The 12,703-nt window shown below is 58.3% G+C and overlaps 1 protein-coding gene and 1 long non-coding RNA gene across 3 annotated transcripts; one reads left to right on the top strand and one right to left on the bottom strand.

Annotated features, from left to right (window-relative positions):
* The first annotated feature begins 6,397 nt into the window (after positions 1-6,397).
* On the top strand, positions 6,398-8,045 carry LOC123522518. Of its 2 annotated transcripts, none has more exons than XR_006680777.1 (4): positions 6,398-6,548; positions 7,337-7,419; positions 7,650-7,723; positions 7,901-8,045. It is a non-coding gene; the product is annotated as an uncharacterized LOC123522518 (long non-coding RNA). The 2 variants fall into 2 exon arrangements; XR_006680778.1 differs by having other exon boundaries at positions 6,398-6,655.
* Positions 7,243-11,806, bottom strand: GNAT1 (G protein subunit alpha transducin 1). Its single transcript, XM_004715175.2, has 8 exons — positions 11,701-11,806; positions 8,933-8,975; positions 8,670-8,811; positions 8,421-8,578; positions 8,174-8,302; positions 7,880-8,009; positions 7,594-7,747; positions 7,243-7,433 (listed from the first exon to the last, which is right to left on the bottom strand). Exons 1-8 carry the CDS (start codon positions 11,804-11,806, stop codon positions 7,243-7,245), a joined length of 1,053 nt encoding a protein of 350 aa, XP_004715232.1.
* Positions 11,807-12,703: the final 897 nt, after the last annotated feature.

The following is a 12,703-nucleotide window of genomic DNA, read 5'->3' as shown; positions in this document are numbered from 1 at the left end:
ACGCTTCAGATCCAAGCAGATTCTCTCTGAGGTCCATGGGCGCCCCCGTTACTCCCCGAAGTCTTCTGCGCTCACGTTCCCCCAGCCTGAAGGGGACTTTGCGCCAGGAGCAGCGTGGGTCCCCAGCCGATGCTAAACCTCCGCGGGGAAACGCGCGGTGTAAAGGCGGACATACTCCTCAACCAGCTTCCCTGAGCGTGGGGGACACTGTCAGCTTGTCCATGGGAAATGGGGCTCGGGGTGGTGCCTTGTTCCTTGGACACGGACTCTGATCTAGTTAGTCTCATGGCCACCGCTGCCAGGAGGCCAGCTGGACAGAACTTTCTCTGTCATACCTGCCCCTCTTCCTGGGGCTGTGGGCAGTGCCCTGGGCTGGGAGTCAGGACTCCAGGATATCTTCCGGCTGACTCACAGCACCTCCACAGCCAAGCCCCAGTGCCTCGGTTTCCCTCTGTGTCACACAGAAGTGGCTCTGTCTTTGCCTTTCGCCTGGGGAGAGTGGGTGGAGAGGAAGCTGGGAACCATGGGTGGGGGTGCTCAGCTTGGGCTGGGGGTGCCAGGGGGCCAGGAGGTTAAAGAGGATGGTCCTGGGAGAGAGACAAGCCTCCCTTCACCCCAAATCTCATACCACTCAAGTCCCTGCCCTGCTGGGGTTGGGAAATGGGGAGGGATTTCTTGTCCAAGAGACTGTCAGACAGCTCCCACCTGCAGACCCCTTTGGACACTCACGGGACCCAGGTACTATGAGTGGCCTCTTCCCAGGGGCAACTCCTAAGGGGCCAGGCCTGCGTTCAAGATCATCCAACATGTGGGTGCTGGGGGTCCTCCCACCAGATGGGGGGTCAGGGGTAGGCTCCGGGTGGACTGAACTGCTGTGGAAGGCCCAGAGGCGTGAGCATGCTGTGGGGTCCCCAGGGCCAGCCAGTTGTGGCTGGGCTGGGGGAGGGGCTGTTTGTTGTTGAGAGGCCTGGGCCCAGGCCAGGGCAAACATGGCTCCGAGGGAGGTCTTTCCCACCACCTGCAGAATCTCCCAGCCCAGTCCAGCCTGCCGTGGCTGGACAGCTGGGCAGCCAGGACAGGGCTCAGAGAGTGGCCGGGACTTCCTTCTCTTGGAGACTGGGGGCTGCCATTCATGAAACACAAGGCGGCCAGAGAGGTTCGTCCCAGTCTGTCTCTACTCCCTGGTCTTCCTGAGCCTTACACACAGCCCACCCCTCCACCCCACCCCCAGTATTGTCTGATAAGATAGGCGGGGATTCTCAGGTCTTGGCTCTGGAGGCCTCTGCAGGAAGCTCTCAGCCTTCAGCGCACCCCTACTCAGCCTCAAGTGAGCCTCCATGTCTGCAGACCCCGTCCACACCATGCCCCAAGACCCCTCTCACTGGGGCACCCCGTCTTCTCCACCCCAGCTCTCCCAAGCCCACTGGCTCTTGGACACCTTGCAGGCCCCTGCCTCACACCCAGCTGGCCCTGAGAGCCCTCACCTCCCCTTGCCCCAGTTGGTCTCTCCGCCTCTCCCACTGCCCGACTGGCCACATGCGGCTTCTGGCTCTCCCCGAACAGAGTGGCCTTCACGCCCTGTGCCTCTGCTCCTGAGGTTCCCTGCCTTACCCGGCTCCTTGTCCTTCAACACCCAAGTGCCCTTCAGCATCTCCGAGGACTCTGCCTGAGGATCTCTGTATGTCCTGAGCCTATGGCCAGGCCTCCGTGTCTCCGGATGCTGTGTCTAATGGCTCTAGATGGGAAAGTTTGTGGCAGGAACGTGAGAGGCAGGTGGAGACAGCAGGAGCCAGGGTGGGCCGAGAACGGGCACTTGGGACACTTGGGACGGAGGAAACAGCTTGGCCAAAGGGCTGTTTGAGGTGGAAACCCAAGGGGGCGTCGGGTCAGAGTGGCTAGGTGAGAGTGTGGGGAGGGCAAGGTACGCGGTCCCGAACTCATGCCCACCACTTTCGCAGCCAAGGGCCTGTCAGGCTCTCCTCAGACATGAGCTGGGGTCTTAGTGGCACAACCTAGGGTTGTACGGGTGTGGAGGGGGACCCAGGGGCCACTCTCCTATTTAGCCTTCCCTGGCCTGGGCCCACACAGCTAATGACCCTTGGGCCAAGGCCTATCTCCACAGCTCTGGCCCCATGGTTTGCTCTCCCCTGAGATCTGGCCCCTGGCTTCTCTGCCCACTGAAGCGGCTTAACAAGCTCAAGTCATGTGGCTGTGCTAGTGTTCATGGGGAGGGCCCAAGCCACCAGTGGCCACCCGGCCAGGCCCTGACGTCAGCGGCATTAACCATCCGCCAGGCCTGTCTAATCTCTGGTTCACAGCCTGGCCAGGTTATTCTCGCCAGAGCCAGAGCTGCAGGCGGTGGGGGGCCCTCAGGGGCACCTTGAGGGTGTGGGTCAGGCAGGGTTGGTGGTGGCTGGAGGTGCCCGTAATAAATGACCCCTCTCACAAGCCTGGGGTGTGGCCACAGCACGTCTCTGTGCCAGTCTTCTCTGATCCTCTGCCCTGGGCTGTGACTCAGACCCTGCTCTTTGGGGGTGTAATTACACTGGTGTGGTGGGTGGGGCTAAGGAAGCTTCAGGCTAGGGAACTTTGGGGGCCCCTGCACACCCCACGCTTGCTGGCTCTGGGCAGGGCAGCTCAGGGTCAGGCCACCCCCAGCCTGTCCTGAATCCCAGGCCCCGGGCTCAAACCATATGTGGGGGAGACTCCCTAAAGGATGGTGTCCGGCTCCCACATGGTGTTTTTGCTCCCTGCCCATGAAGACTGGAGACATCATTGCTTTTTTTCCAAGACGGGGCAGCAGACCCTGCTGGGCTCTCTCTCCTAACAGCTTTCTCCTCTCTAGCCTACCACCTCCTGCTTCTCAACATCTCCTGCCCTCTCTGCCTATCTCTGCTCACCTCCTGCGGTCATTTCCCCGCCCCACCTGCTGTAGTAAACCACTCAGGCAGAGTGCTTAGGAGCCAGCAGCTCCCATTCAGTCAGGCCTATACTACCCACTACCACAGGGCCAAGCCTGTCATTCTGAGCAGTGCTAGCATGCCTGCTGTCCATACCCATCCTGGGCTCCCTAACTGCTCCCCGAGTTCCTCCCGTGCCAGGATCAGGGGTACCTCACTCCCACCCCACACCACACGCCCCCGACCAGGCTCTCAGCTCCAGCCACCACCTGGTTATTGAAGATACCACCTAGACCAGCGGTTCTCAACCTGTGGGTTGCGACCCCCATTGGGGGTTACATGACCCGTTCACAGGGGCACCCAATGTATAACAGTAGCAAAGAAATTTTAGGGTTTGGGGGGTCACCACAATATGAACTGTATTAAAGGGTCACGGTATTAGGAAAGTTGAGAACCACTCACCTAGACCTCCTGTCCAGCCTCAGCAAGTGCTACGTGCTTCCTGGGCATCTTCTGTGGGAAACAGAAAGATTTCTCCCAAGTTGTCTCCCCCCAATATATGCCAAACTTAGCTGTTGGCCGCACATGGTAAATGACTATACGCTTACTTAGAGGTCAATGAAAGAGGTCAGAGGTTATTCTCCCTAAGGGTTATCAGCCGTCTAGAGAAATCAGACTGCATAGTCTGTCACACCTTAAGTAGAGCCCACTCGCTTCTGATAAGTATACTAGTAGATTGTTTCCCTGGAGAGCCCAGGGAGGTCTAGGCCACTCAAGAGTGACCAAGGTTAGGTTGCCATCATGAATCTAGGGTCCACCCTTCTTGTCACATGTATACCCCTAGTCCCTCCCCTTCCTATTATGCATACACCCCTAGCTTATCCCCTTCCTGTTATGCTTATGTCTATTGTACAACCCTTTCCTGTGACGTATGCCTTTACCTGTAATTAGGGGGCATGCATGCCCCCAAAGATATATAAGCCTTGGTTAGCAATAAATCGCTCTCTCATCCTCTCGCTCGCTCCTCCAGCAATTCCCACCTTCCACATCCTCACGTGGACCACCAAGCAGGGCTGAGGTGAGCATGCTACCATGAAATGTGTCTGACTCCTTTTTTTTTTAAATCATTTTATTGGGGGTTCATACAACTCTTATCACAATCCATACATACATCAATTGTGTCAAGCACACTTGTACATTCATTGCCCGCATCATTCTCAAAACATTTGCTCTCCACTTAAGCCCTTGGCATCAGCTCCTCAGTTTTCCCCCTCCCTCCCTGCTCCCCCCTCTCTCATGAACCCTTGATAATTTATAAAGTATTATTTTGTCATGTCTTACACTGTCCAACGTCTCCCTTCACCCACTTTTCTGTTGTCCATCCCCCAGGGAGGAGGTTATATGTAGATCCTTGTAATCGGTTCCCCCTTTCCACTCCACCTTCCCTCCACCCTTCTGGTATCACCACTCCCACCGCTGGTCCTGAAGGGATCATCCATCCTGGATTCCCTGTGTTTCCAGTTTCTATCTGTACCAGTGTACATCCTCTGGGCTAGCCAGATTTGTAAGGTAGAATTGGGATCATGATAGTGGGGAAGAGGGGGGAAGCATTTAGGAACTAGAGGAAAGTTGTATGTTTCATTGTTGCTACACTGCACCCTGACTGGCTGGTCTCCTCCCTGCGACCCTTCTGTAAGAGGATGTCCAGTTGCCTACAGATGGGCTTTGGGTTCCCACTCCACACTCCCCCTCATTCACGATGATATGATTTTTTGTTCTTTAATGCCTGATACCTGATCTCTTTGGCACCTCGTGATCACACAGGCTGGTGTGCTTCTTCCATGTGGGCTTTGTTGCTTCTGAGCTAGATGGCTGCTTGTTTACCTTCAAGTGTGTAAGACCCCAGACGCTGTATCTTTTGATAGCCGGGCACCATCAGCTTCCTTCATCACATTTGATGACGTCTTTATTTTACTCTCTCTCCCATCTCTCTATGACTTTACTATAATCTTTATATATCTCAACCATACAATTGTGCTTACTGAACACATGATTAGTTGTGGGGGGCTGACTTCCCCACAATCTTCCCCAGTGCCCACAGCTTCCACAGACTCTGCTGCCCCTCAAGTGGATTCCTCATCTGCTGGCCTGGCTCGGAGGGGGTGTCACCTGTGCTTGGTCAGAGGCATAGACTCAGACTTCTCCCAGCGCCTCCTGGCTTATAGACCTTGGCTGTCCTTGGCAGTGATGAGGACATAAGCCTCTACCTCATGGACCCAGACCCACAATGGGCCTCCCTGCCACTCCACATCAGCCCCCAGGAAACATGACTCCCGCCTTCTTCCAGAGAAGACCCAGGCTGGCATTGGCCACCTGTCACTGGCCCATATACCTAGTCCTTGCTCCTGTTCCCGATGCCGGTGGCCCACAGCTCGGTGCTCCTGGGCTTCATCTATGTGTGAATGAAGCCCACTGTCCCTGCTGGATGAGCCTCCGTCTCAAAACTTCCCCTTGGTCCAAGGCCAACTCCCTGAGCATTGTGAACATAACCCTGGTAACTCCTTTTCCTCCCCAGCTCACCCTCAGGAAGGACTAGCGGGTCCCATGTCCCCTGGAGTGGCCGCCACCAAATCAGGGTGGCGGCTTCTCCCTGGTAGGGGCCATCTTCTCATCCCATGTCCAGCCAGGCACTGGGCACTGGACAAATGCCCCTGACACCCCCCCCCCCCGTGAGTTAACTGTGCTCCCCACTGCCCCCAGAAAGGACCACCGGAGTCTGAAGCCAAGCTTTATTTCTGTGTGCACCTAGCTGAAGGGAGTTCAAGTTGTGCTCTGGCCTTGCCAGAATGAAGCTCCCAGTCCCAACGTCCCAGGGCACCAGCTAGGGCTTGGTGCCTGATGAGGAAGGGAGCGGGGAGGTGGGGGACATGGGCTTCCATCTAAGGGCTCAGGCATCGCCTTTCATTTTCCCTACCAGGGATGGACCCCAGAGGAGGAGGGTGGAGGAGGCCATTGGCGAGCACTGGGGTTTCCTCCTGACCCTGCCTGAGGTAGGTCCCCTGGGCACAAGCCTGGGCCTCCATCCTGTCCTGCATGCTTGGCCTGGCCGTGGTCTGATCGATGAGAGCCGGACTCTGCCCCACCCACCCCTCGGGCCTGCTTGACCATTGGTCACACTTGGCGTTAACAGTACCCTCCCCAACGCATCTAACGCTTGGCCGGGCTGGTTGGGCCAGGGTGAGGCGTGTGGGTGGGTGAGGTGGGCACTCCTTTGGTGCTCAAGGACAGAGGGGACAGAGCCTGTGGGGGGAAGGGGTTGGGGTGACTCGGGCCTGACATGTAGGGAGAGGTCCAGTTTGCATTCCTCCCTGGCCTGCCCCTTACTCACGCATTCATGTACATGTGTGGGGGAGCGAGGGGGGACTGTACATGCCAGAGCTGGTTTGGACTTTGAGCCGCCTAAGCTGCAGGGAGGGAGAGCCACAGGCTACTTGGTGGACAGGTGTCACACTTGTCACATGGAAGTAGCAAAGCTGGAGGGGACTGCCGGAGGGGCAATCCCTGCCCACCCCCTGCCCTTCATGACATTCTGGGAGGGAGGGATGTTTGCTGAGCCCAGATTCCAGCCTCCCCCCACCACACACACAGGTGAGTCTTGGGGCCCCAGGTCAGGAGACCTGCAGGAGATTGGTCAGCTGGACCCTGCTGAGTCACCCTGAGCTCCCCTGCCCTGAGGCCTGACCACTCCTAGCCAGGTTGGTTGCTGTGGGTTCTGAAGGCCAGCGCAGCCAGGCCGTGAAGGGCAGGGCTGGGGCTGGGTTGAGGGCAGTGGACTCTCAGAGACCTGAGGGCTACCTGGAAGGGTCTGAGCTTCAAGACTGGGGGGCGGGGGGAAGGGTAGGCTCTAGGTCTGTGGATGGAGGGACCCCAGTGCAGGCAGGAGTCCTGCGTGATGATGGAATCCTGAGAGCTGAGTCTACAAGGCAGGAAGGGGTATGGGGGGGCTCAAGGTCGGGGCCGCATGTTTAGGCACCTGGGAAGGGAATCGGAATCCCTGAGGGTCACTGCGGTGGCAGGCTGGAAGCTGCGACACTTGGGTAGGGTAAGAGGTTAAAAAAAAAAAAGAAATGGGTGGGATTTGTGGGAGGAGGCAGTGGGAATGTGACAGGGGGTGGGGCCTGTGGAGCCGAGGCGGGGCAGCAGGCAGCAGAGTCCAGTCTGGGGCGGGGCTTGTGGCCGTGGGCGGGGCCTGATGATTTGGGGCGGAGCCTACAGTGGTGGGGCGGGGCTGGGGACCTGGCGACGGAAGGGTCCGGGCGGGGGTGGGGTAGCGAATTCAACTTCAGAAGAGCCCGCAGTCTTTGAGGTTCTCCTTGATGATGATGTCGGTGACGGCGTCGAAGACGAACTTGACGTTCTGCGTGTCGGTGGCGCAGGTCATGTGGGAGTAGATTTCTTTCACGTCGCGCCGCATGTTGAGCTCCAGGAATTGCACCTTGATGTAGTTGCCCGCGTCCTCGTACGTATTGGGCCCTGGCGGGACGCCGGGGGGCGGGCTCACTCATTGGCCCCGCCCACTCCTCAACGCCCCGCCCCATTAGGCCCCTCCCCTCACGCCCAGCCACGCCCCTCACGCCCAGCCACGCCCCCTCACGCCCCAGCCACGCCCTGGCGGCCTGGAGACGCGTCGCACCGTCGTAGTCCGGGAAGCAGATGCTCAGATGGGCCTTTTTGATCTTCTCGGTGAAGACGTCCTTCTTGTTGAGGAAGAGGACGATGGACGTGGTGGCGAAGTAGCGGTGGTTGCAGATGCTGTTGAACAGGTGCAGGCTCTCGTGCATGCGGTTCTGCGGAGGGCGAGAGCTGCTGTCACCCGGGGACCCAGCCCCTCATCCCGGGCTCCGGGGTCCCTCCCAGCTCCCCCCCCCTCCCGCAGCCCTCGTCGCCCCGGAGGCGGGCGGCATTGGGCGCGCACTCACCACTTCGTCGTCCTCCACTAGCACCATGTCGTAAGCGCTGAGCGCCGCGATGAAGATAATGCAGGTCACGCCCTCGAAGCAGTGGATCCACTTCTTGCGCTCCGAGCGCTGCCCGCCCACGTCGAACATCCTGCGGGGCCGTGGGGACCTGAACCCGCGCCCCGAGCTCCGGCCCGCGCCCACGGCCATGCCCTCGGCTCCCGGGCCACGGCGGTCGCGGGCTCTCAGGTGTCAGAGGGAGTGGGCATCTGGAGGACAGGGGGGTGGGGGAGCTGAGAAGGGCAAGGGTCGTACCGAAAGTTGAGATCCTTGAAGGAGAACTGCGTCTCAATGATGCCGGTGGTCTTGACTCGCGAGCGCAGCACGTCCTGCTCGGTGGGCACGTAGCCCGGGGTTACCAGGCGCTCCAGGTCCGAGAGGTAGCTGCGGGAGACCCCGGGGTGTGGGCAGGGTAATGGGGGCGTGGCAGGCCCCCACCTCCACCCCACCCCGCGACCCCTGGTCCGCCTGCGACCCCTGGTCAGCCTGCGAGCTCGCTCACTAGCCGGCTGAGTCGTTGAGCTGGTACTCCGAGGCGCGGTCGAAGCAGGCCTGGATACCCGAGTCCTTCCACAACCGCTGGATGATGTCCGACATCTCCTTGGGCATAGTGCCCTCTTCGATGGTGTCGGCCATGTGCATCAGCTTCCGAGCATCGTCCTGGAGGTGGTGGGAGACGGGGAGGTCAGCCTGGGCCCCTGCCCTCAGCCTCAAGCCCCAGAGGTCCCAGCCAGCCCGCCTCCCCTTGCACCTGACGCGCCGAGTCTCCATATTGGATGCTGAGCGTGGTCATGGCGCGCACGATGGCCAGAATGGACTGCAGTGTGTTGCCGTAAATTATAGCAATGAACTCCAGACACTCTTCCAACGAGTATCCGTCCTGGTGGATAATTCTGCGGAAGAGGCCATCGGGTCAGCGCAGCCTCCCCTCGCCTGGCCCGGAAGGAGGGAGGGGCAGGCTGGTCGTGGGCGCCCAGGCCCAGGGGCCTGCCTGGGGCCGGCCGGGGTACTCACTTCATCTGCTTGACGATGGTGCTTTTCCCGGACTCTCCGGCACCTAGAACAACGGAAGCCACGCTCAGACCAGCCCTCCCTTCTCAGCCGGGTAATGAAGCCCAGGCAGGCTAAGGTCTAGTGTGCAGCCCTGTGGCAGAAGAGCCCAAGGTGCTGAGCCTACCTATGCCCAGCCACACCTGCTCCAGCCCCATCCGAAGTAAGACCTGACAGTTACAATGTTTGTCAAGGACCGAGGTGAAGGAGAGGGAAATGAGCAGCTTCAACTGCCTGTGGACCCTGCCCATGTGAAGTGACCCCATGGTGACCCCCGGGCAGCCATGTGCCCTGTAGGGTTGTTGATGGTCGAGTCTTTCCTGCAGGCCCCGCCCGAGCTGCTGGTGACCAGCCAGGCATGTTCACCTTGTGCACCTCCTGGCATTGATTGGATTTTGACCGATGGCGACCCTTCTGGCAGAGAGCAGAAGGTCCCCATAACGTCTCCTCCGCTGTGATAGTGACCAGAGGGGCCCCAGGTGCAGGGGCAACGGATGAATGCTGGGCGGCTAGCCAAAAGGCTGGCAGTTCGAAAGCTTCACAGGAAAAACTGCAGCAGTGTGCCACAGGCAACGGTTTGGTTTGGTTTGAATCTCTACAGGGCAAGGCCTCCCTGGGAGGCGTTGGGTAGGCTCCAAAGGCGCACAGGCAGCGAGGAGCTGAGCCTGTAAGCGCAGCCTGGGTGCTGCCCAGGGAACCCAGAATGGATCCTGGAGCGCCCCCTTCTGGGAGTGGCCTCCAACCAGCAAAAACCTGCCGGTGAGGAGGGAGGGGAGAGAATGGGGGCTGATACCAAGGGCTCAAGTGGGAAGCATGTGTTTTGAGAATGACGATGGGATGGCAGCGGATGAACAGGTGAGTTTGCCACGATGGATGGATGGATGGATTGTGATAGGAGCTGTACGAGTCCCGCAATAAAATGATTTTAAAAAAACCTGCCAGTGAGTCGATTCGACTCACAACCACCGGACAGCAGGGTAGAACTTCCCTGTGGGTTTCTGAGACTGTCACCGTTCTTGGGAGTAGAAAGCCTCATCTTTCTCCCTCGGAGCGGCTGTGGGTATCAAACTGCTGACCTTGAGGCTAGCAGCCTAACGTGTACCATTATGCCACCAGGGATTAGTTTGATGACCTAAGATCAAACCAAATCCATGACCGACCACTGTGTCAAACAGAGTGAAACTGCCCTGTAGCACTCACGAATCTATCCTTTATGGAATCCAACTCCCTCTTCTTCCTCTTCGTCAACTGCTGACTATTCTGTTAGCAGCCCGCCCAGGTGCTCACAATATGATGTAATGCAGGGATCCTCGAGCCGCATCAGCCCAGGGTTCTCATCCGGGCAGGGGGGAGTGGGGATTGAGCTAGAATGCTCAAAAGACTCAGAAGGAATTAGCGTGTTTGGGCAGGGAGGACTGAGCTGACTGTGAGAACCCTGGGCCCAGTTAATGGGATTCTCAGCTGAGCCTCCCCTCTACCTAGCTCTACCTGGCTGGCTGGCCCTTGGAGAGCATGGTTGAGCCCACGGCCATCTTATTTTTTAAAAAATCATTTTATTGGGGACTCGTACAGCTCTTATCACAATCCATCCATCCTTCCATCCATCCATCCACCCACCCACCCATCCATCCATCCATCCATTGTGTCAAGCACATTTCATTTGTTGCCATCATCATTCTCAAGACATTTTCTTTCTACTTGAGACCTTGGTATCAGCTCCTCATTTCCCCCCCTCACTCCCTCACTCTTGATAACTTATAAATTTTCATTTTTTCATGTCTTACACTGACCGATGTCTCCCTTTACCCACTTTTCTGTTGTCCATCCCCCTAGGAGGGGGTTATATGTAGATCACTGTGATCAGTTCCGCCTTCCCCCAACTTCCCCTTCCCCTTCTGGTATGACTACTCAATATTGGTCCTGAGGGGTTTATCTGTCCTGGATTCCCTATGTTTCCAGTTCCTATCTGTACCAGTGTACATGCTCTGGTCTAGCCGGATTTGTAAGGTAGAATCGGGATCATGATAGTTGGGGGGGGGACATTACAGAGCTAGAGGAAAGTTGCATGTTTCATCAGTGCTATACTGCACCCTGACTGGCTCATCTCCTCCCTGAGACCCTTCTGTAAAGGGATGTCCAATTGCCTACAGATGGGCTTTGGGTCTCCACTCCACACTCCCCCTCACCCATGGCTGTCTTAAAACAGCTTTTCATCACCCTTAGTGGGACAGACAGTGGCCAAGAGGCAGGCCTGGGTCAGCATCATCTTCTCTCACTTACTCGAGAAACCTGGGCATGGCTTGTCCATCCCCCTCGCTGACCTCCGGGGCCCGGGCCTCCTGTGGCGGCTTTGGAGGTCAGCCCCAATGAAGTTCTGGGGGCCGAGGGCCCTGTCTGTGGATCTTAGAGACTCGCCACCCCTGGACTGTGACCATCTGCTTTCTAAGGCAGCAGTCCTACTGTGAAGTACCTGGTTTCTGCGCCCCTGCCGAACAGGCTGGAGCTCAAGGGAACCAGAGCAAGGGGGTGCCTTGCCCAGATGTTGGCACTCCTACAACAAGGACAGAGTCGCAGAGGCTCATCCTTCCGGAGAGAGGCATCGGAGTCAGGCCTGGCCTGCCAGGCATTCACTCCCTTCCCGAGGAACCCTCCGGGCTCCGCAGAAGGGCCAGCCACCTGCCTGCCCCACGTCACTGGCCTGGTGGCTGTGCCCCCCTGGGCCCACACCCTACCCAGAAGCAGCAGTTTGACGGTGCGGGCGTCCTTCTCAGCGTCTTCTTTCAGCTTCTTCTCCAGCTCCCGCGAGTGCTTCTCCTCCGCGCTGGCCCCAGCCCCCATGGTCCCCAGGCAGGAGGCAGGTGAAGGGGCAGGCGGGCAGGCAGCTCCTCTGGATGGAGGGGACCCCCAGAGCCAGGCTCTGGCCTCCCCAGATGCCCTTCAGACCCAGGACTGACAACCAGCTGGCTCTCCGCAGACCTGCGCGGCCCTGGTGGGGGGGCTGCTTAGTGGGATTTGGGGGTGGGGTGGGGGTGGCCAAGGGCCAATCAGAGACAAGGACAGGTGAACCCAGCTCAGCCCCCCCCCAATACTTCTTATGGGACTGGCGTGGCCCCAATCCCTCAACTGCTGACTTGGCCCCCTCAGTGCCTCTAGGAGAGGACCAGAAGAGAGTCTGCCCCTGCCCCCACAGTGGGAGATGTGAAGGCCTGAGGAAGGGGGGCTCCCAGGAGGTGGAGCCAAGAGCATGAGAGTGAAGTGAATCAGCACCTGTAGCCTTCCCAGCCCCGGGGGGCTCAGTCCTGCTCCCCATCAGTCCTGGGGAGGGGTCACACAGCAGGACTGCATGAACTGGGGCCTGGCTGTGGACCAGGGTTCTCCCCTCTGCAGGGGCCCAAGAGGAAACGGTGGGCACTGTTGCTCCCCATGGCGAGGATTCGGTCTGCCAGGGGGGTGGGCTTCTAATGCTTTCCCGTGGGACCATCCCTCACGGACATGCATGGGACTAAGCGGCCACTTGACAGGTTGATGTACGCCTGTGTGTTTGTGGGAGCCTGTCCTGTGTTTATGGGCCTGTGTGTTTGTGCGCTCACGTGCATAGATGAGGGCGTGTTCTTCTGTGCATGTCTCTTTTTAAAAATTATTATATATTTTTTAATCGTTTTATTAGGGACTCATATGACTCATCACAATCCATACATACATCAATTGTGTAAAGCACATTTGTACATTCATTGC

Source organism: Echinops telfairi, unplaced genomic scaffold (assembly GCF_000313985.2).
Source record: "Echinops telfairi isolate 266 unplaced genomic scaffold, ASM31398v2 ScPeMD7_7420;HRSCAF=8458, whole genome shotgun sequence".
In the NCBI taxonomy this organism is placed as follows: domain Eukaryota; kingdom Metazoa; phylum Chordata; class Mammalia; order Afrosoricida; family Tenrecidae; genus Echinops; species Echinops telfairi.
The sequence above is the reverse complement of the archived record's forward strand: the minus strand, read 5'-3'. Positions and strand labels throughout refer to the sequence as shown.

Excerpts from the sequence above, each read along its gene's own strand:
- GNAT1 (XM_004715175.2), bottom strand. The coding sequence starts at position 11,806 with ATGGGGGCTGGGGCCAGCGCGGAGGAGAAGCACTCGCGGGAGCTGGAG. Across the intron at positions 8,812-8,932 it reads ACCATCGTCAAGCAGATGAA|AATTATCCACCAGGACGGAT; the intron begins GTGAGTACCCCG and ends CCTCTTCCGCAG. Across the intron at positions 8,010-8,173 it reads TTCAAGGATCTCAACTTTCG|GATGTTCGACGTGGGCGGGC; the intron begins GTACGACCCTTG and ends ACGGCCCCGCAG.